General features: G+C 37.2%; 1 protein-coding gene across 1 annotated transcript in view; it reads right to left on the bottom strand.

Moving 5' to 3' along the window:
• Window positions 1–1,253: 1,253 nt before the first annotated feature.
• HIKESHI (heat shock protein nuclear import factor hikeshi) overlaps window positions 1,254–20,165 on the bottom strand; it is a 40,481-nt gene continuing 21,569 nt past the window's right edge. Inside the window, exons 3-5 of the mRNA XM_019037656.4 lie at window positions 9,421–9,572; window positions 2,196–2,314; window positions 1,254–1,333 (exon numbers count right to left, since the gene is read on the bottom strand). Of these exons, the coding sequence (XP_018893201.1) occupies window positions 1,279–1,333; window positions 2,196–2,314; window positions 9,421–9,572 (326 nt within the window). The 3' untranslated portion in view covers window positions 1,254–1,278. The remainder of the gene's footprint in view (window positions 1,334–2,195; window positions 2,315–9,420; window positions 9,573–20,165) is intronic.

Raw genomic sequence — 20,165 nt, 5'->3', positions numbered from 1 at the left:
ACGTTGAAATGTTAATCCCAATGTGGCAGTACTGAGAGGTGCGGCCTTTAAGAGGTGATCGGATCATGAGGGCTCTGCCCATAGGTTAAGTTATCACAGGAGGGGAACTGGTGGCTTTATAAGAAGAGGAAGAGTGACCTCAGCTGGCACAAAAGCATGCTCAGCCCCCTCACTGTGTGATATGCTGCACTGCCTAAGGACTCTTCAGAGTCTCCCCACCAGCAAGAAGGCTCTCACCAGCTGCAGCCCCTTGGCCTTGGAATTCTCAGTCTCCATCATTGTAGGAAAAAAAAAAAAAAAATCCTTTTCTTTATCAGTTACCAACCCAGCACTTTGGGAGGCTAAAGAAGGAGGATTGCTTGAGCCCAGGAGTTCAAGCCTAGTCTGGGCAACACAGTAAGACTGTGTCTCTGCAAAAACATCAAAAAAATTAGCTGGGTGTGGGGGTGCACATCTGCGGTCCCAGCTACATGGAAAGCTTGGGGCAGGATGAGCACTTGAGCCTGAGAGGTCATGGCTGGAATAAGCTGTGATCACGCCACTGCACTAAAGCCGGGACAACAAAGCAAAACTTCGTCTTAAAAAAAAAAAAAAAAAATTTAAGTCAATAAATTACCCAGTTTTGGGTATTGTTAAAATCAACAAAAAATGAACTACTAACCATCCATTAACAAGAAGAATCCTATATTCTACACATAAATGCCTACCAGTATTAAATAAAAGCTCACCAATATGGCAATTTTATTAAACTTATATGAATCTGCAGATGTAAAAAGTGACAGCCAACCTGTATTAATTGGAAAAACTGACAATCTTAAGAAATAATCTCTGAAAATAATTTCTCCATATTTAAAAATGTATACTTCATATGTTTTTCAAGTCTCCCAAATTTTGAGATAGGTAATTGAAAAGTTAACTACTCCAGCAAACCATTGTTTCATTTCAATAAATGAATGATTACACATGCAATGGTACTTGGCACACTACTGTTTGGAATAGGTTTTATTTTTAAGTAAAAAAAAATGAATCATAGCCAAAACAAAATGTCTTGCCTTTGAATAGTATTTTAAGCTTAAGGGGAAAAAAGTCTTTAATGATGAACATATTTTCATTTTTCAATGTTTTTAATTTTTAATAAAGATTTTTAATTAAGCTTCAGTCCCTAAGCAGTTTTTAAACTTAGGTTTCATGATCCTTTGACCTCATACTTTTAGATGGAGTCAGTTATCTTCAAAACATGACAAATTTCAGAATTCATTAAAAATTATTTTATTCAAATTATGTTTTCCAAAAGAGAGGATTCTGTGCTAGTCGTCTTTGAAAGTTTTCATACCTAGAAAAGAAAACACATATATTTACATTCACAAGAAAATTAAAATAGGATCTTTCATTAACTGCCAAATGACTTACCCAAAACAATTTTACATGTCATTTCTAAAAAGCTATAAAAAAACTAAAAAGATAATCTGGAAATGTAATTATTCTTATAAAAAGACAGCAAGCATAGGAATTTAAATATCGGGGCAGTTTTGATTAGCTTTTATCAGAGAGCACAAATCATAAGAAATTTTAGTAATGGTTTATCTTCTGCAAATTTAAGACCTAGAAGGGACCTAAGGAAAAAAATCAAATTCAACTCCTATTTCCTCATTCCACAGATGAGCAGATGAGAGAAATTTGCTCAGGGTCACATAGCTACATTATGCCAAAATTCAAACCTAGTGCATTCCAATGCTCTCCATGCTACACCATGGTACCACTTCTCAACAAACTCTTCCTAGGCATCCTCCCATCTCTAGGATACTCAAAGTGAAAAGAAATATCTATAAAACACGGGAAAGTTGGAAAATAGATTCATTAGCCATTCATGTACACGGTGCAGTATAAACTACTCTCATAGATGGTACTTCTAAATGAAAATACACAAATATTTATAAGTTTTAATAGTGGTCCCTAAAACATAGGCAACTATATTTTCCTGTCTTTATAAATTCATAATGGCTACTATATAACAAAATATTTAGGGTAAGAACTGTTTCTCATCAGATCTCTATAGTACATACTTTAATGGCATGCAGTGCTGATGTTCACAATAAAAGAATATGTTTAAATGTCAAAAAAGGAATATATTCATAGACAAAATAGATATTCAGTTATAAAAAGCCTTAATATTGGAGACAGAAAATGCCTCATACCATTTCAGAACCACATTTGCCGGAATGAACATTTCAGATGGGCTTGGTGTCATCTGGGCCTGAGAGACAGCAAATGATGAAGCAAAATTGTAGAAATTGTCCAACATCTTTTGTGTGAACTGAAAAGTTAATAATAGATTAATGGATTATACTAAATACTTCATTTAGAACTCAATATTTTTAAATTAAAAGTGTTCTCACATTAACTTGTTTATAAGGAGTGTCAGTTCTAAGACAGTCTAATGCTGAAAGCTGGCTGGGTGCGGTGGCTCATGCCTGTAATCCCAAAACTTTGGGAGGCTGAGGCAGGAGAATCACTTGAGGCCAGGCATTCAAGACCAGCCTGTGCAACATAGTGAGGCCCTGTGTCAAAAAAATAAAATTAAATAAATGAATAAAAAAGAATGTTAAGAGTAATCATACATACAATGACACTGTGAAATATGCTACTCACTTTGGGGGAAAAAAAAGAAAAAAATTTTTCTTCAAAATATTTTCTTTCATCTCCACGTCTGCATCCACTATGTCCCTCCTCAATTATCACTCTCCTCAAATCAACCTATTTTCTCATATAAAATAGTAACCATCTCTAAGAAGTCTTTTACCTGCCAGAAAGATAAGAGTTTACATATTATAAAGGAGCAACTGGTTATTTCCATTGCTGGAAAGAAGATAAAGGCAGCACTATTCCATTTCCTCTGTTTCCTAATCTGTTTCTTTTCCTTGACTCTAAAATTATCAAATTCACTAACATACTCCAAGTCTCCTTGGTAGAAGCTAGAAGTAAATGGACTCACATTTCCTGAGAATCAAATGGGCTTAAGTACTAACCCTAAAAGTAACTGAACTTCTGAAGATAATACTACCTTCTACTCACTCAAAAATAATCTTTCCAGCATCACTTTCTCAAATATACAAAATCAGCCATGCTTTCTCTTCTCTACACAAGAGAATTGGTCTTATTAGGTTTTTTTATTCGGTTGTTGAATAATATGAAGGCAGTATAATCCAAGAGACTCTACTGCGAAGGCACCTGATTAATATCAAAAGTTCAGTAAAGTCACTAACAGTTTGTTCGTTTGTTTTTGAGACAGGGTCCCACTCTTTCACCCAGGCTGGAATGCAGTCGCACAATCATGGCTCACTGCAGCCTTGACCTCCCAGGCTCAAGTGCTCCTCCTGCCTCAGCCTCCCAAGTAGCTGAGACTATAAGCATGCACACCATGCCTGGGTAATTTTTTATCTTTTTATAAAGACAGGGTCTCACTATGTTACCCAGGCTGGTCTCAAAATTCTAGGCTCAAGCAATCCTCTCACCTCAGCCTCCCAAAGTGCTAGAGTTACAGGCATGTGCCACTGTACCCAGACTAAAGTCACAACTAAAAGATCAATATTAGGAAAAAAAAAAAATCAACAGCAGTCCTCCACACCAGTGACAATAATTTTTAAGTGTAACTTAAATCTTCAAAAGGATTCCATTCAGAATATAAACAAAGCATTTTCTCCAATACCTAGAAAAAATGCTAAGACAAACTAGTAAGATTTTTGTGGAAAATATTATAAAGACTACTAAGAGACAGAAAAGAAAACAAAAGGACCTATATATACCATTTTCAATGGAAAGATATACCATGTTCAATGGAAAGATATAACATCTATGGAAAGACAATGTGGTAAAGGTGGCCAATTCTCCCCAAATTAAACCCATATATCCAATGCTATTACCAACAAAATTCCAACAAGGTTCTTCATGAAACTTGACAAGCTAATACTATTTCATGAAACTCAACAAGCTGATATAATTATTATGAAGAATACCTACACAATTATTATGAAGAATACCTATACATATTTTGATGACTCTGAGGAGGAACTTGCCCCACTGGCAAAGAGACAGGCAAATAAACTAATTGGAATAAAAGAGAGAGCCCAGAAATAAACCTAAGCATATATGACAAAGATGCTATTACTCATGGTAAAAAAAAAAAAAAAGGGACTAATTACTCAATTCATGGGGCTAGGACTAGTTTTCCATAAGGGGAAAAATGAATTTAATTCCCTTACCATACTGCACACAAACATATTCAAAAAGTAAACCTTAAGGCTTTAAGAACTGAAAGACAATGTCTTAGGCTCTGCTTCAGGCCAGGAGTTTGAGACCAGCCTGGGCAACATAGCGAGACCCCCAGTCTACACACACACACACCACACACACACACACACACCACACACACACACACACACACCACACACACACACACACACCACACACACACACACACACACACGGAGAGAGAGAGAAGAGAACATCTTTATATCTTTACATATCAGGACAGAGAAGGATTTCTCAAACATTAAAAAACCCACAAATCCACAAATCATAAAAGAAACAATGCATTTATCTATATACAAATATAGTATATATGTATGTAAAAGTCACTATAAGCAATGTTAAAAGACAAGCACCATGCTAGAAGGAGAAAAATGCAATGTATTTACAAAGGATTATTATCCAGAACACATAAAGGCATCTTAGGTTTTTTTCCCAAAAGACTAAATTTAAAAAGTGCCAAAAGCAATACAACAGAAAATTGGACAAAATATATAAAGTCAATTCCTATAAAAGGAAATACAACACAGCCCAAAAGTGTGCAAAGATGCTCAATATCACCAGTAATCAAGAAACACAAACTAAGTATGATATTCTAATTTTCACTCATCAGTTTGGCAAAATTTTAAAGGTCTGATAAATGTTAGCGAGAACATATGAAAAAGGAAATGAAAAAAACTGGCTCATTTATACAATGGCACACTATGAAGCAATCAAAACAAAGTATATTCCATGTATCAACATAGATAAATCTTTAAAATAATGTTGAGTGAACAACAGCAAGTTATACAGAATAATACTGTTTATATTCATTTTTAAAACATACAAAAGAACAAATCAACAAGAAGGAAAAACAAAGGATTCAACACAGAAGAGAAACAAAAAGAATTTCTGTAGTAATGGTGAAATAATACCTTGTCTATGGCTATACAATAGGTCCAGAGAATAGTCAGTCAACAGTAGAACAAAAAAGAAAGGACAGTCTGGGCAACATAATGAGGCCCCATCTCTACAAAAAATTAAAAAGTTAGGTGGGTTTGGTGATGCTTGCCTGTAGTCCCAGCTACTAGTGGGAGCCCAGGAGTTTGAGGCTGCAGTGAGCTGTGATTGCACCACTGCGCTCCAGCGTAGGCGACAGAGCAAGACCTTGTCTCAAAAAAAAAAAAAAAAAAAAAAAGGAGAATTCCAAGGGGAATGTTTCCGAGACCAATTTGAAACTGATATGTTTAAATAAACTGAATGAGAATTTACACTTAGTAGAGTTTGAGCATAAATTAGAAGTAGAAACATAGAAATCTATGCAAAGGAAAAAAATGAGGAAAAATGAAAAATTATACAAGAAAAGAAATGTAATCGTTGTACCACACATAGCTCAATTCTGAAAAATATTTACCTTCTCATAATACTGTAAACTTTTAATACTGATTTAACAAAAATGTATACTGATAAGGTGGGGAGAAAAGAAGTGTGTACATGTTGGGAAGCAGGGAAGTGAGAGAGTTTCATCATGTCTTATATTAGCAAATAAATAGAAAACATCTATAACAGAAAAACTAACAGATTTTAAGCAAGGTTTTTTCTGATATATGGAAATAACAGACACTAGGAAAAATAGATTAAAAAGGGGAGGGGAGTTGAAGATCATAGCTTCTAAGGAGCAGAATAGAAGTAGAATGTAAGAGTCATAACAGAGGACAGCTGTTTCACATATTACACTATTAGAAGCTGGGCGTGATGGCTCACGCCTGTAATCCCAACACTTTGGGAGGCCAAGGTGGGTGGATCACGAGGTCAGGAGTTCGAGACCAGCCTGACCAACATGGTGAAACCCCATCTTTACTAAAAATACAAAAATTAGCCAGGCCTGGTGGCACGCGCCTGTAATCCCAGCTACTTGGGAGGCTGAGACAGGAGAATTGCTTGAACCCGGGAGGCAGAGGTTGCAGGAGCCGAGATCACACCATTGCACTCCAGCCTGGGCAACAGAGTGAGACTCCATCTCAAAAAAACTACTTGACTAATATCCAGAATCTACAAAGAACTTAAACAAATTTGCAAGAAAAAAACAAACAACCCCATCAAAAAGAGGGCAAAGGATATGAACAGACACTTCTCAAAAGAAGACATTTATGCAGCCAACAGATACATGAAAAAATGCTCATCATCACTGGTCATCAGAGAAATGCAAATCAAAACCACGATGAGATACCATTTCACAACAGTTAGAATGGCGATGATTAAAAAGTCAGGAAACAACAGATGCTGGAGAGGATGTGGAAAAATAAGAATGCTTTTACACTGTTGGTTGGCGTATAAACTAGTTCAACCATTATGGAAGACAGTGTGGCGATTCCTCAAGGATCTAGAACTAAGAAATACCATTTGACCCAGTGATCCCAGGATTACAGATCATGCTGCTATAAAGACACATGCACACATATGTTTACTGCGGCACTATTCACAATAGCAAAAACTTGGAATCAACCCAAATGTCCACCAATGATAGACTGGATTAAGAAAATGTGGCACATATACACCATGGAATACTATGCAGCCATAAAAAAGGATGAGTTCAAGTCCTTTGCAGGGACATGGATGAAGCTGGAAACCATCATTCTGAGCAAACTATCACAAGGACAGAAAACCAAACTCCATGTCCTCACTCATAGGTGGGAATTGAACAATGAGAACACCTGGACACAGGGCAGGGAACATCACACACGGCGGGCGGGGCTGTCGTGGGGTAGGGGGCAGGGGGAAGGATAGCATTAGGAGAAATACCTAATGTAAATGACGAGTTAATAGGTGCAGCAAACCAACATGGCACATGTATACATATGTAACAAACCTGCACGTTTTGCACATGTACCCTAGAACTTAAAGTATAATTAAAAAAAACTATTTGACTATTTAAGCCAAATACATGTAATACTCATAAAAATTTGGAGTAACTAAGTAATTAAATTAGAAACATGTTTAAACAGATACACATAGTACTATACATATTTTGTGGATACACAGGAATTTTTTTAAGTACTAAAATATGAATAGGAAAGATATAAAAAGTTAGAAGGTAAAAGGCAGGAAGAGAAGCAGGCAGCAGTGGGCTATATCTATAATGCCTTAATTTCTTTTTTAAAAATTAGTGGCAAATAAGACAAAATATAACAGTTAAATCCAGGGGGAAGATAATGGAAGTCTTAATGTATACCCCACCATAAAGAGAGCTCTGTAAAGACAGGTGTTATTCTATTTTGTGGACCTATTTGTATCTATGCGTGCTTAGAAATGCCTGGTACAGGCTGGGCGCGGTGGCTCACGCCTGAAATCCCAGCACTTTGGGAGGCCAAGGCGGGCGGATAACGAGGTCAGGAGATCGAGACCATCGTGGCTAACACGGCGAAACCCCGTCTCTACTAAAAAATACAAAAAAAATTAGCTGGGCCTGGTGGCGGGCACGTGTAGTCCCAGCTACTTGGGAGGCTGAGGCAGGAGAATGGCGTGAACCCAGGAGGCGGAGCTTGCAGTGAGCCGAGATCGCGCCACCGCACTCCAGCCTGGGCGACAGAGTGAGACTCCGTCTCAAAAAGAAAAGAAAAAGAAAAAAAGACATGCCTGGTACAGAGTAGTTACATAATAACTATTTGTGAAAAATATAAGTTACTCTATTTTCTCTGTATTTAAAATATTTCATAATACATTTAATTAAAACTATAGTTTTATTTTAAAAACTCAAATAATTTATAAACATGTACAGTAAAAAAGTCTTCTTACCCTTCTCCAGGGATAACATTTTAATGTGTATTTTCCAGACACTTTTAAAATATTGTCTACACAGGATACTATGATTATTTTATAGTTTGTTTTCAGCACAGCAGCTTATTTGTAAAATTATGGGGAAAAAAAACATTTTTGAGACCCAGAGTCTGTCATTCTCAATTCAGTCCATTTTCAAAGATGTGACAAATCTACCTTTACATTCATGACCACAACCTTCAAAAGTGCACCTCTGGTACTGCCAGGCAAACACATATGGTTTCCCTAATCCATTCACTCCTCCTCTGCTAGAAGACTTATTTAATAGTCTTTTTTTATTTCAATTTCTACTACCTCGATCTTAGCTGATGATCGTCCTTTCTATTTCACTAAGCAAGAAGAAATCAGGAGACAGCCTGCACAAGTTCTCATCACCACATCTACCAGCCTCCTGAATCTGTACCCATATATCCATTATCCTGTCTAAAGTGAACACCTCTATATATGCTGCTATTTTCTACTCAAGGACACTGCTTTAGCAGTTCTCCTTGCTCTCCTACATCATCAATTTTTCCTCTTGATAATAGGCTAAGAAGTCAGGAACAGAAAGACAAATAGCATGATTGATCTCACTTATATGTGGAATCTCAAAGTTGAACTTACAGAAGCAGACAGTAGAATGATGGTTGCCAGGGGTTGAAGAGTGGAGGGGAAGGGAAAATGAGGACATGTTGGTCAAAGGGCACAAAGTTTCAGTTCAATGGAATGAATAAATTCCGAAATATTGTACAGCATGGAGAATACAGTTACTAATAATATATACTTGTAATTTGCTAAGAGATCAGATCTTAACTGTTCTCTACAAAAAAATGATGACTGTGTGAGGTGACAGATATGTTAAGTAGCTTGATTTTATGTCAAAATATAGGCTGGGTGTGGTGGCTCACACCTGTAATCCCAGCACTTTGGGAGGCCGAGGCAGGCAGATCACCTGAGGTCTGGAGTTCGAGACCAGCCTGGCCAACATGGCAATACCCTGTCTCTACTAAAAAAAAAATACAAAACTTAGCCGGGTGTGGTGACATGTGCCTGTAGTCCCAGCTACTCAGGAGACTGAGGCAAGAGAATCGCTTGAACCCGGGAGGCGGAAATTGCAGTCAGCCGAGATTGCGCCACTGCACTCCAGCCTGGGCAACAAAGCAAGACTCCATCTCTCAAAAACAAAATAAAACAAAACAAAATGTAAACATGTATCAAAAACATCACATTGTATACCCTAAGTTACAATTTTAACTTGTATATTATACCTTAATAAAGCAGTGGAGGGGGAGGTAAAGAATGAAATGTATGTTGCATTACCTGAGTGAATGAGTCAACTGAGGATACGGCAGCATTACCTACAGGAGTCTGCTGAGCCATACTGTCTAATAATTCCACTGAAATTCCAATCTGAGCAACAGATGGAGTTCGGACAATATTCATGGCTCCAAAAGGATGTTGGCTTCCTTCTCCTGCAAGAAATTAACATATGATACACATTTCAAATTAAACTTGTAGTCACACAATTTCCTTTGTAAATTTGTAAAGAACCTCTAATTTATATACATGAAAAAGTTTTCTTATGTCCAAGTTTGTCCCTCTTTTCAGATAAATGCAAAAGGCTACTTCGTTTTTAGCATATTAACAAAGAATAAAAGAACTAAAAGTTTCCCACCAGAAAAACAGCTGTTACATTTCTGAAATGTATTGAAACTACTGCAACTAGACACAGACAGTAACAGAGTGTGGGAAAAATAAATAATTAATAGAGAAGACTCCCTTTAGCATTCCTTATGGAGCAGGTCTGCCAGCAATGACTTAGTTTTTGTTTATCTAGGAAAGTATTTCTCCTTCATCTCTAAAGACAGTTTTGCTGAGCATATAATTCCTGGTTGACGGCTTTTTTTTTTTTTTTCCTTTCAGAACTCTGAATATGCCAATCCACTACCGTCTAGAAGACTATGGGGTCTCTGATGAGAAATCAGCTATTAATCTTATCAAGCATCCTTGTATGTGATGAGTTACTTCTCTTGATGCTTTCAACATTCTCTTTACCTTTTGACAGTTTGATTATCATGTGTCTTGGTGTAGTTTATCCTACTTGGAGTTTCTTGAGCTTCTTAAATGTGGTTAATGTTTTTCCTCAAATTTGAGAAGTTTCTGAGCATTATTTATTTAAATATTGTTTTAGTCTGTTCAGGCTGCTATAACAAAACGCCATAAACTGGGTAGCTTATAAACATCGGAAATTTATTTCTCACAGTTCTGGAGGTTGGGAAGTCTAAGATCAAGGAACCGGCAGATTTGGTATCTGGTGAAGGACCATTTTCTGGTTCAGACAGTGCCTTCTCACTGTGTTCTCATGTGGTAGTAGGGCAAGTGATCTTCTTATTACTCTAAGAGTGGTAATCCCATTCATGAGGGCTCTACTCCCATGACCTAGTCACCATCCAATACCTTGGGGGTTAGGATTTCATCATATAAATTTAAAAGACCTCATCATATAAAAAGACACAAACATTCAGACCATAGCAAATATTCTTTCCAGCCCTCTCGCCTTTCCATATGTTACTCTCATTACACTGTGTCTGCTGTGCATGTTGGTGCACTTGAGGGTGTCTCACAGGTCTCTAAGGGTCTGCTCTTCAAACTGGATATTCCAATTAATTTATCTTCGACTTCACTGATTCTTTCTTCTGTCTACTCAATTCTGCTATCTATCTAAGCCCTTTAGTGAACCATTCAGTTACTGTACTTTTCAGCTATAAACTCTGTTTAGTTCCTTTTTATAATTTCTATATTGATATTCTCTATTTGATGATGTATCATTCTTCTGGTTTCCTTTAGCAATTTGAGCATAATAAAGACAGCTTACTTAAAGTCTTTGTCTGTGCTTCCCTGGGGGAAGTTTCTGTTCGTTTCTTCTGTATAAGAGCCTTACTTTGTTTCTTTGTATGTTTCACAATTTTTTGTAGAAAACTGGACATTTTGAATATTACAATGTGACAATGCTATAAATCAGATGTTTCCGCCTTCTAGGGGTTTGTTGTTGCTGTTTGTTGTAGTTGTTTCCTCATTTAATGACTTATCTGAACTAATTTTGTAAAGTCTGTTTCTTTGTTATGTGTGGCCAGTGAAGTCTCTGTTCCATTAGTTAGTAGTCTGCTAGTGATTAGAAAGAAATTTCCTTAAACCTCTGCAACCAAAAAATTCTGCCAGTCTTTGCAGATGGGCTCTGCGTGTTGGGACATGCCTTCAGTATTCAGCCAGGCAGTTTATAACTCCACCTTAGTCTTCACTTCCTGCTTGTGCAGACTTAAAGTGAGCCAGAAGAGAAAGCTCTGGGTCTTCTCGGGTCTTTCCTGAGCATGCACAAAGCTCTGAGAATGCACGTACCCTTCTAGATTACCAAGAATATGTCAGAGAATTTCAAAGCCCTCATTCCCCAAAGCATCTCATTCCCAACCTTTCTGGTTAGTTTTGGTTTACTCCAACTGTTTTCCTTTGCCTTGGGCAACAGTAGCTAAAACATATGTCTGTAAATACTTTTAACAAACACCCCCAAGGTAGATCCTTTTCCATGAAGAGTTCCAAGTTAGGTGACATAAAGGCAGACCTCTTTTTTTTTAAACAGTCTTCTAGCAAGCCACCAGACAGATGAAAACAAGTTAATTACAATTCTTTCTGAATTAGGTCAATCCTGCTCCCTGTATCAGTACCAGGAATGGAGACTGTTATCTTCAAGGCTATCACTGAGCTGAGAAGCAGATGGGACAAGGGTAGCCAAATGCCACAAAGTTCACTGTTCTTACTGAGATTCAGTGTATTTTCTTGATTAAATGTTCCCCTGATTGCTACAAGCTTTTGGTTAGTTACCAGAGTTCCAAAAAAGTTGATTCTGGGTCAGACACAGTTGCTCATATCCTGTAATCCCAACACTTTCAGAGGCTGAGGCAGGAGGATTGCTTGAGCCCAGAAGTCTGAGACCAGCCTGGGCAACATGGGGAGACCCCATCTCTACAAAAGTTAGCCAGGCGAGGTGGTGCATGCTTGTGGTCCTAGCTACTTGGGAGGTGGAGGTGGGAGGATTGCTTAGGCCTAGGAGATCGAGACTACAGTGAGCTGTGATCTTCTGACAGTGTTGTTGTTGCTTTTATGGAAGACTGGATTTTCTGGAGCTCCTTACTCTACCGTTTGATTTCTTTTAAATCTAGAATTATGCTAAAATCCAGAAAACATACCATTATCAAAGCATATCATCAAATAAATGCAAAAATAATAAATTATAAATCATAATACAAAGAAGAGCAAGCAAAATATATGACCTAGTCTTAATATAAAAAACAAATGTAAATTAGATCAAGTTCTTTAAAACACTGTTAACAGTAAATGCAGCAGCTAATTTTTTTTAAGACTCTTTCTCAAAGCATCCCTCCTCCATGTAAATCAAGAGCCTAACACAAAACACAACTCAGAGGAAAAATTCCTACAGGGAGCTAGTTCTTTATTCTCAGTACACAAGGAAAAGCAGTCACCATCATTTGTTATTTGCATCTAATGGAAACTTTACACACACACACATTTTACAAAAAATGTTGAGAAGAATCAGGAAATAGTGGAAAACAACTTTATTAGATTTTTTCTAAGTATTTAAGTACAGCAAATCCAGATAGTCATTCCACATTTTCCTTGTTTTTAAGATATAGCCGAAATGGGCTATGTCCTGTGAATACAACTGCCCATCAACCATCATGGATAAACATGGAACACATGCGTCTTATGGAACACATCCATTTTATAAATTTCATAAGTCAGATATCTAATAATAAAGTTATAGCTTATGGTTGTATCTTGTTCTTTTTTTGGCATCTACATTGCCATAATATAATACCTGAAAGCTTGAAGTTTTGAAACCTTTAACGGCTCATAATTTGTTGAAGGATGGCTATCCTCTGATCTACATTTTGCAAAATATTTTCATTTTTAGATTTATAACCATTATTTAGAATGATCAAGCCAATTTTTTTTTTCATTCCTATACCTATTTCCTTCCAATCACTTCTCTATACACCCCTGCTTTCAGCATTTGTCTACTTATAAAACCATATCCAGTCTATTTTGGAGCACAAATATAAGAGATAAAAGAATAGCAGAACACATCCTTTTCTACTTGTCCATGACAAAATATTATGTGAGAAATTCCTTCTTCTTAAATGACTGAGTAGAATACCATATTTATTTTCTTTTCTTTTCTTTTTTTTTTTGTTTGTTTGTTTGTTTGTTGTTGTTGAGACAGAGTCTCACTCTGTTGCCCAGGCTGGAGTGCGGTGGGACGATCTTGGCTCACTGCAACCTCCGCCTCCTGGATTCAAGCAATTCTCATGCCTCAGCCTCCCGAGTAGCTGGGATTACAGGCCTGTGCAACCACGCCGGCTAATTTTCAAATTTTTAGTGCAGACGGGGTTTCACCATGTTGGCCAGGCCAATCTGGAACTCTTGACCTCAAGTGATCCACCCATCTCGGCCTCCCAAAGTGCTGGGATTACAGACGTGAGCCACTACACCCGGCCTCATCTTTTCTCTTGATCCTTAAAAATACATTGTTCAATCATCAAATTTTTAGTTGAGAAAACTCAGATAATGAGATTTTATTTGAAGATTCATAGTAGGTAATTATGCTTATATGATCCACTTTACCATCGTCATCAGTGTAGAATTTACCTTTCAGTATTCATTTTCTGATTTGTCTAATAATTGTGAAACTTCTTCCTGTCAGTTTTCTTCTCTTCGCCATTATGAACAAAATATTTAAAAGTATGAATTTACATTCTGTTCAATAAAAGCTAAAAAGAGACCATAAAGATGGTGTCTCCAGTCTCCTTTTATATTACTTAAAAGGTGGCATAATCTTTTGGGCAATGCAACATGAAAATTGTAGGTTAATGCAATGACAAACCAAGGCCCACAGGCCAAATTGGTCCCACCACCTATTTTGTATGACGTGGGAACTAAGAATGGTTTTCAAATATTTAAAGGGTTGTTTAAGAATAATATGCCACAGAGATCAAATGTAGCCCACAATGCCTACAATATTTTCTAACTGATCCTTCACAAAAAAGTTTGCCAACTTCTACTCTAGCTAATTCCAACATTTTTCTTTTTTAATTTTAGCCCCCTTTTTGTAAGTATAGTTTTGATGAGTACTGATAAAATAATTTCCTGGATGAAATAACAAAATGCTTCAATATATAGGTAAAGTAAAACCAGTAATATCCCCAAATGCTTCTAAGATTTACAAAGTGGTCCATATGGTAATTGCAAGATAAAATGAGTTTTATTCTATTAAAAAACATATAAGTAAATGTTATCTCTATTCTTTATTTTTTTTTCCTCTCTGTTCTTTAAGACCTCTACAAAAGAATAAAACTCATGAAGTACCAATCCTTCTAATGGGTAAAAATGCTCAAAAGGGAAATTTAAAAATTAAAAGTCCACTGGTTGAGATGTCTGTAAGTGTGCATAGCAGCAAAGAGATGAGGACTAAAGAAAACAGTTACGGGCCGGGCACGGTGGCTCACGCCTGTAATCCCAGCACTTTGCGAGGCCGAGGCGGGCAGATCACAAGGTCAGGAGCTCGAGACCATCCTGGCTAACACTGTGAAACCCCGTCTCTACTAAAAAAATAAAAATAAATTAGCCGGGCATGGTGGCAGGCGCCTGTAGTTCCAGCTACTCGGGAGGCTGAGGCAGGAGAATGGCATGAACACAGGAGGTGGAGTGCCACTGCACTCCAGCCTGAGCGACAGAGCAAGACTCCGTCGCAAAAAAAAAAAAAGAAAGAAAACAGTTATGGCAAAAGGAAGGAATTCACTATGCAGTAGCATTTCACTATGATGACATAGCTAAAAAACTACACAGAAACAACTTAAATATGCCTGCTTGAAAGCATTCCTAGTATTGAATATACAAATTTAGAAATATGTATTTCTAAAAACTCCATGCTTCATTTCTATTGATACCTAGACAAACCTGAAATTACATTTTCACTAATGTATATTCTAAGAGCTATGTGACTCTCAAAGGTTTATCAGTAATTTTAAACTAGATAAAAATATAATTTATCTGATACCATAGTATGTCTGAAATGTACTTAATGAAGCAAAGTATCTAAAGTCCATCACTGTCCTCTATAGAGCACAAAATAAAAGATATAAAACATCCCTATTCTCAAAGAGCTTACACCCTAATGTGGCGGGGGAGGGAGGGCAGTAACAGTCACTTAACCATTCTGAACTGGTTTCATTATCTGGGTAATTTCTTTTCTTTTTGAGACAGAGTCTAGCTTTGTTGTCCAGGCTGGAGTGCTGTGGTGCGACCTTAGCTCACTGCAACCTCTACCTCCCAGGTTCAAGTGATACTCCTGCCTCATATTCCTGAGTAGCTGAAATTACAGGTGTGTGCCACCATGTGCAGCTAATTTTTGTATTTTTAGTAGAGACGGGGTTTCACACTGTTGGCCAGGCTGGTCTCGAACTCCTGATCTCAAATGATGCGCCCGCCTCGGCCTCCCAAAGTGCTGGGATTACAAGCGTGAGCCACTGCACCTGGCCCTAACTGGGTAATTTCTAACATCCTTTCTAGTGCTGACATTCTATGATTTTACAAAAATATAACAACCATTTATCGAGTACCAACTGTGTACAAGGTACTACCATGCATTTGTGTACATTATCCCTAAAAAAAAAAAAAAAAAAAAAACTTGCACTGCAGGTATTATCTCCATTTTACCTGAATTCTCCTCTGTAATTAAAGGTCTTGGTCAAGATTATAAAACCAGTAATGAGTATCACTGAGATCCATAACGAATCATATCACTGTTCATAGCTGTTACAGGTTTTAACAGATGTTTATGTTGTTATAAGTGGAAACCAATATTCAGTTGACCCTCTATCTGAATACTGAAAAGACTATCAAGTTTTCTCATGCATCTGACAATTTATGATACTGCTAAGGCTAGAAATTACTTTCAGAACTTTGGTAAGATATTTTAAGAAAAAAAATTTCAAAAAGTACTGACAGTACAAATATAGAACTAGAAGAAAATACTTTAGGTACAAGTGATTTCTAATTCATCAGAAAAGCAGGCTAAGGCTAGTCAAAGAACTTCACTGAGGAGACTTAGGTAGTCCATTGAGAAAATTCTCAGGACAACCTGGACCTGATCATGAAATGCTTCTCTGGACCAGATTAAATCAAAATAAAAGTGAGTAAATGATATTTTTGCTTCTTGTTATTCAACTCTGAAGGATGTGCAAATTCTAGACTTTGAAGAAAATATGCAGAGTATCTAAATAGAGCTTTTGGCTTCCTGTTATCTAACTCCCTTGCATGCTATGAAGGGCTGCAATGTTGAATTTTGGTACAAATATGATGAGAATGAAGATAAATATCTTTAATTCAAAATAAGTCACCAAGATTTTTGCCCTAAAGTTTTTGTCATTATATTCAGAACTTCACTAAGTGGGGTGACAAACAAGGAAAACTTGCTTGTAGTTGACAAGACCCTATAAAAATTACCAAGTCTGGTTTCATAGTTGTCAAATATAAACGTTTATTTCTGTAATATTAATTCTTGGAACACTGTGAAAAGTTAACAATGTATATTGTAATCCCTAGAGGAACCACTAAAGAACTAATGCAAAGGTATACAGCAAAAGAACCAAAGATTTATGGGCTAAAAACACAATCCAAAAGAATGCCAAAAAAGGGGAGAAAAAAATAACAGCAAGATAAAAATATAAACCTAACCATATAAATAACTGTAAATATTAATGGACTAAACAACCTACTTAAAAAGCAGAGACTAAGTTAAAAAAAGAAAAGGCAGCACCAAACTACATGCTATTTAAGAGACAGAGATTTACATTAAAAGTAAAAGGTAAAAGTATGTTATAAAGGAAATTTATGTTAAAAGAAAAAATATAGCATGTAAACACTATAAGAAAGCTGGAGAAGCTATAAATTTTAGATGAAGCAGACTTTGAGACAGTATTATTACTGGAGATAAAAGACATTTCATATTGGTAAAAGAAACAATTCATCAATTTATACAAACTCAGAAAGCACAGGAAGAAAAAACCATTGTTATGCATTTATGTTTATCTCATTGCACTCTTACCACTTCTACTCAAAATGGTATTTGAAGGCCTAGACAACACCATAAGGCAAAAAGAAAAAAAAAAAAAAGAAATCACAGGTATAAAAATTGAAAAGAAAGAAGTAAAAAGTTTTTTTCATAGACACGATCATCTGTACAGAAAATCCTAAAGCTACTAGAGCTAATTAGGGACTTTAACAAGATATTCAAAATATATTATACCCTTTCCTTCATCCTTCAGGATACAAAGCCAATATACAAAAATCAATTGTACTTCTATAATACTAGCAACAAATAATTGGAAATTTAAAATGTTTTGAGATGTAGAAAAAAAGCCAAAATGCCCAACAAGGAATGGGTAATCAACCACAGCTTACCAACAAAATATAATTCTAGACTACCAATTTAAAACAAATAGTAAAAAAAGGGGGTGGATTAATCCTCCAGATCACCATTTCTGAAAGCTTTTTTTTTTTTTAACTCATCACGTTTTCCTTTTAAATAAAGATGAAAATCTCATCTTCTTTTCCCGTCTTAACTCACCTAAACATAACAATGTATCTGTTTATCACTTTACTTCGTTAATAGGAAAGGAGTGGAGGAAAAGAAAGAGTAACTAAACATTTAATACTTTTGGAACCCATCAAAATTTCATAACCCATTATGAGGTAATATTAAGTAAAAATGGCAGAAAACAGCAGTTACAAGCATGTGAAGAGCGTGTGTGCGCGCGTGCGCGCGTGCGCACACACACACACACACACACACACACACACACAACACAAAACACAATGGAAAGAAATGTGGGGCCGAGCACAGTGGCTCACGCCTGTAATCCCAGCACTTTGGGAGGCCAAGGCAGGTGGATTACTCAAGACCAGGAGTTCAAGACCAGCCTAGCCAACATGGTGAAACCTCGTCGCTACTAAAAATACAAAATAGGGTCAGGCGTGGTGGCTCATGCCTGTAATCCCAGCACTTTGGAAGGCCGAGGCAGGAGGATCACGAGGTCAGGAGTTCAAGACCAGCCTGGCTAAGATGGTGAAACCCCATCTCTACTAAAAAGACAAAAATTAAGCCGGGCGTGGTGGCAGTTACCTGTAATCCCAGCTACTCAGGAGGCTGAGGCAGAGAATTGCTTGAACCTGGGAGGCAGAGGTTGCAGTGAGCATACAACTCCAAGAGGTTGCATGCCACTGCACTCCAGCCTCGGCAACAGAGCCAGACTCCGTCTCAAAAAAAAAAAAAAAAAAAAAAAAAACATTAGCTGCGCATGGTGGTGCGTGCCTGTAGTCCCAGCTACTCAGGAGGCTGAGGCATAAGAATCACTTGAACCTGGGAGACGGAAGTTGTAGTGAGCTGAGATCGTACCACTGCACTCCAGTCTGGGTGACAAAGTGAGACTCCGTCTCAAAAAAAAAAGAAAAGAAATGTAAATTTTGTTTTCTCCTTAAATTTACTTTAGGAAAGGAAAATATTACACTTAGAATAGTAAATGAAAAATCTGAGTATCCAGATCCTAATCCCTGCTCTATTTCAGGAACAATAAAAACTTTCTAGATTTCAAGAGCCTTAACAGTAAAATTAAGGAATTAATTATTTTAGGGCCTTTCATTCTAATATTTCATGGCTTTCTGTTATACTTGGCAGGGATATGCTCTATTAGTTTTTCATGTAGTACGAAGTACACTGTATCTTTACTAAGATTCTAAAAACTGTCATGACAATCATGATCCATTACCCATTCAGGATCCTTCCTCCTATACCATTTGTTTTAAAGGCCATTTTAATCCAGGAACTTAGTTCCACTTCTAGGAGTTTCTTCTATAGAAATACAGTACTAGAAACTATGTACAAAGATATGTATAAGAATATTTATTACAGCACTGCTAGTAAAACAATTAAAAAATGGAAACCCAGATTTCCATTAATAGGGAATTAAAGTACAGTATTGCCATATAACATATACCTGTTTGAAAGGAGTAGATCTATGCATACCCACTAAAAGTTAGCAGACTCTCTGAGCAAAAAAATTAACTTCTCTGAAATTCAGTGTCTTGAAAACCAGAGGCTGGGCTGGGCGCGGTGGCTCACGCCTGTAATCCCAGCACTTTGAGAGGCCAAGGCGAGTGGATCACGAGGTCAGGCGAGTGGATCACGAGGTCAGGAGATCGAGACCATCCTGGCTAAGACGGCGAAACCCCGTCTCTACTAAAAATACAAAAAATTAGCCAGGCGTGGTGGCAGGCGCCCGTGGTCCCAGCTACTCGGGAGGCTGAGGCAGGAGAATGGTGTGAACCCGGGAGGCGGAGCTGGCAGTGAGCCGAGATTGCGCCACTACGCTCTAGCCTGCGCGACAGAGCGAGACTCCGTCTCAAAAAAGAAAAAAAAAAAAAGGAAAACCAGAGGCTTATTAACACCAACCTCTTAAGGATGCTGTGAAAGATAAATATATAATACATATGAAAACCTAGAACACTGCATTACACATAGCAGATATTCAATATATGCTACCCTTTCATTCATTTTTCAATCATTATAACACCTTCCTAATTGGTTTCTCTGCCTCTAATATAAATAAGATTCCCCAAGCCATTCCAGACAATTATTTTCCCAAAACACCATTTTGTTTTGGTTTGGTTTGGTTTTAGAGAAGAGATCTCACTATGTTGACCCACACCAGTCTCAAACTCCTAGGCTCAAGCAATCCTCCCACCTCAGCCTCCCGAGTAGTTAGGACTATAGGCACACGCCACCATGCCCAGCTCTAAAACACCATATTAAGATCTTGCTCAAACACTTGCTTACAAGAAAAAATTTAAACCCCACATTAGCATGATCATCCATACAACAGTCCCAATTTACCGTTAAAACCTCACCTTTCACTCCACCCAAACAGGAACCTATC

This window comes from Gorilla gorilla, chromosome 9, assembly GCF_029281585.2.
Source record: "Gorilla gorilla gorilla isolate KB3781 chromosome 9, NHGRI_mGorGor1-v2.1_pri, whole genome shotgun sequence".
NCBI lineage: Eukaryota > Metazoa > Chordata > Mammalia > Primates > Hominidae > Gorilla > Gorilla gorilla.
The sequence above is the reverse complement of the archived record's forward strand: the minus strand, read 5'-3'. Positions and strand labels throughout refer to the sequence as shown.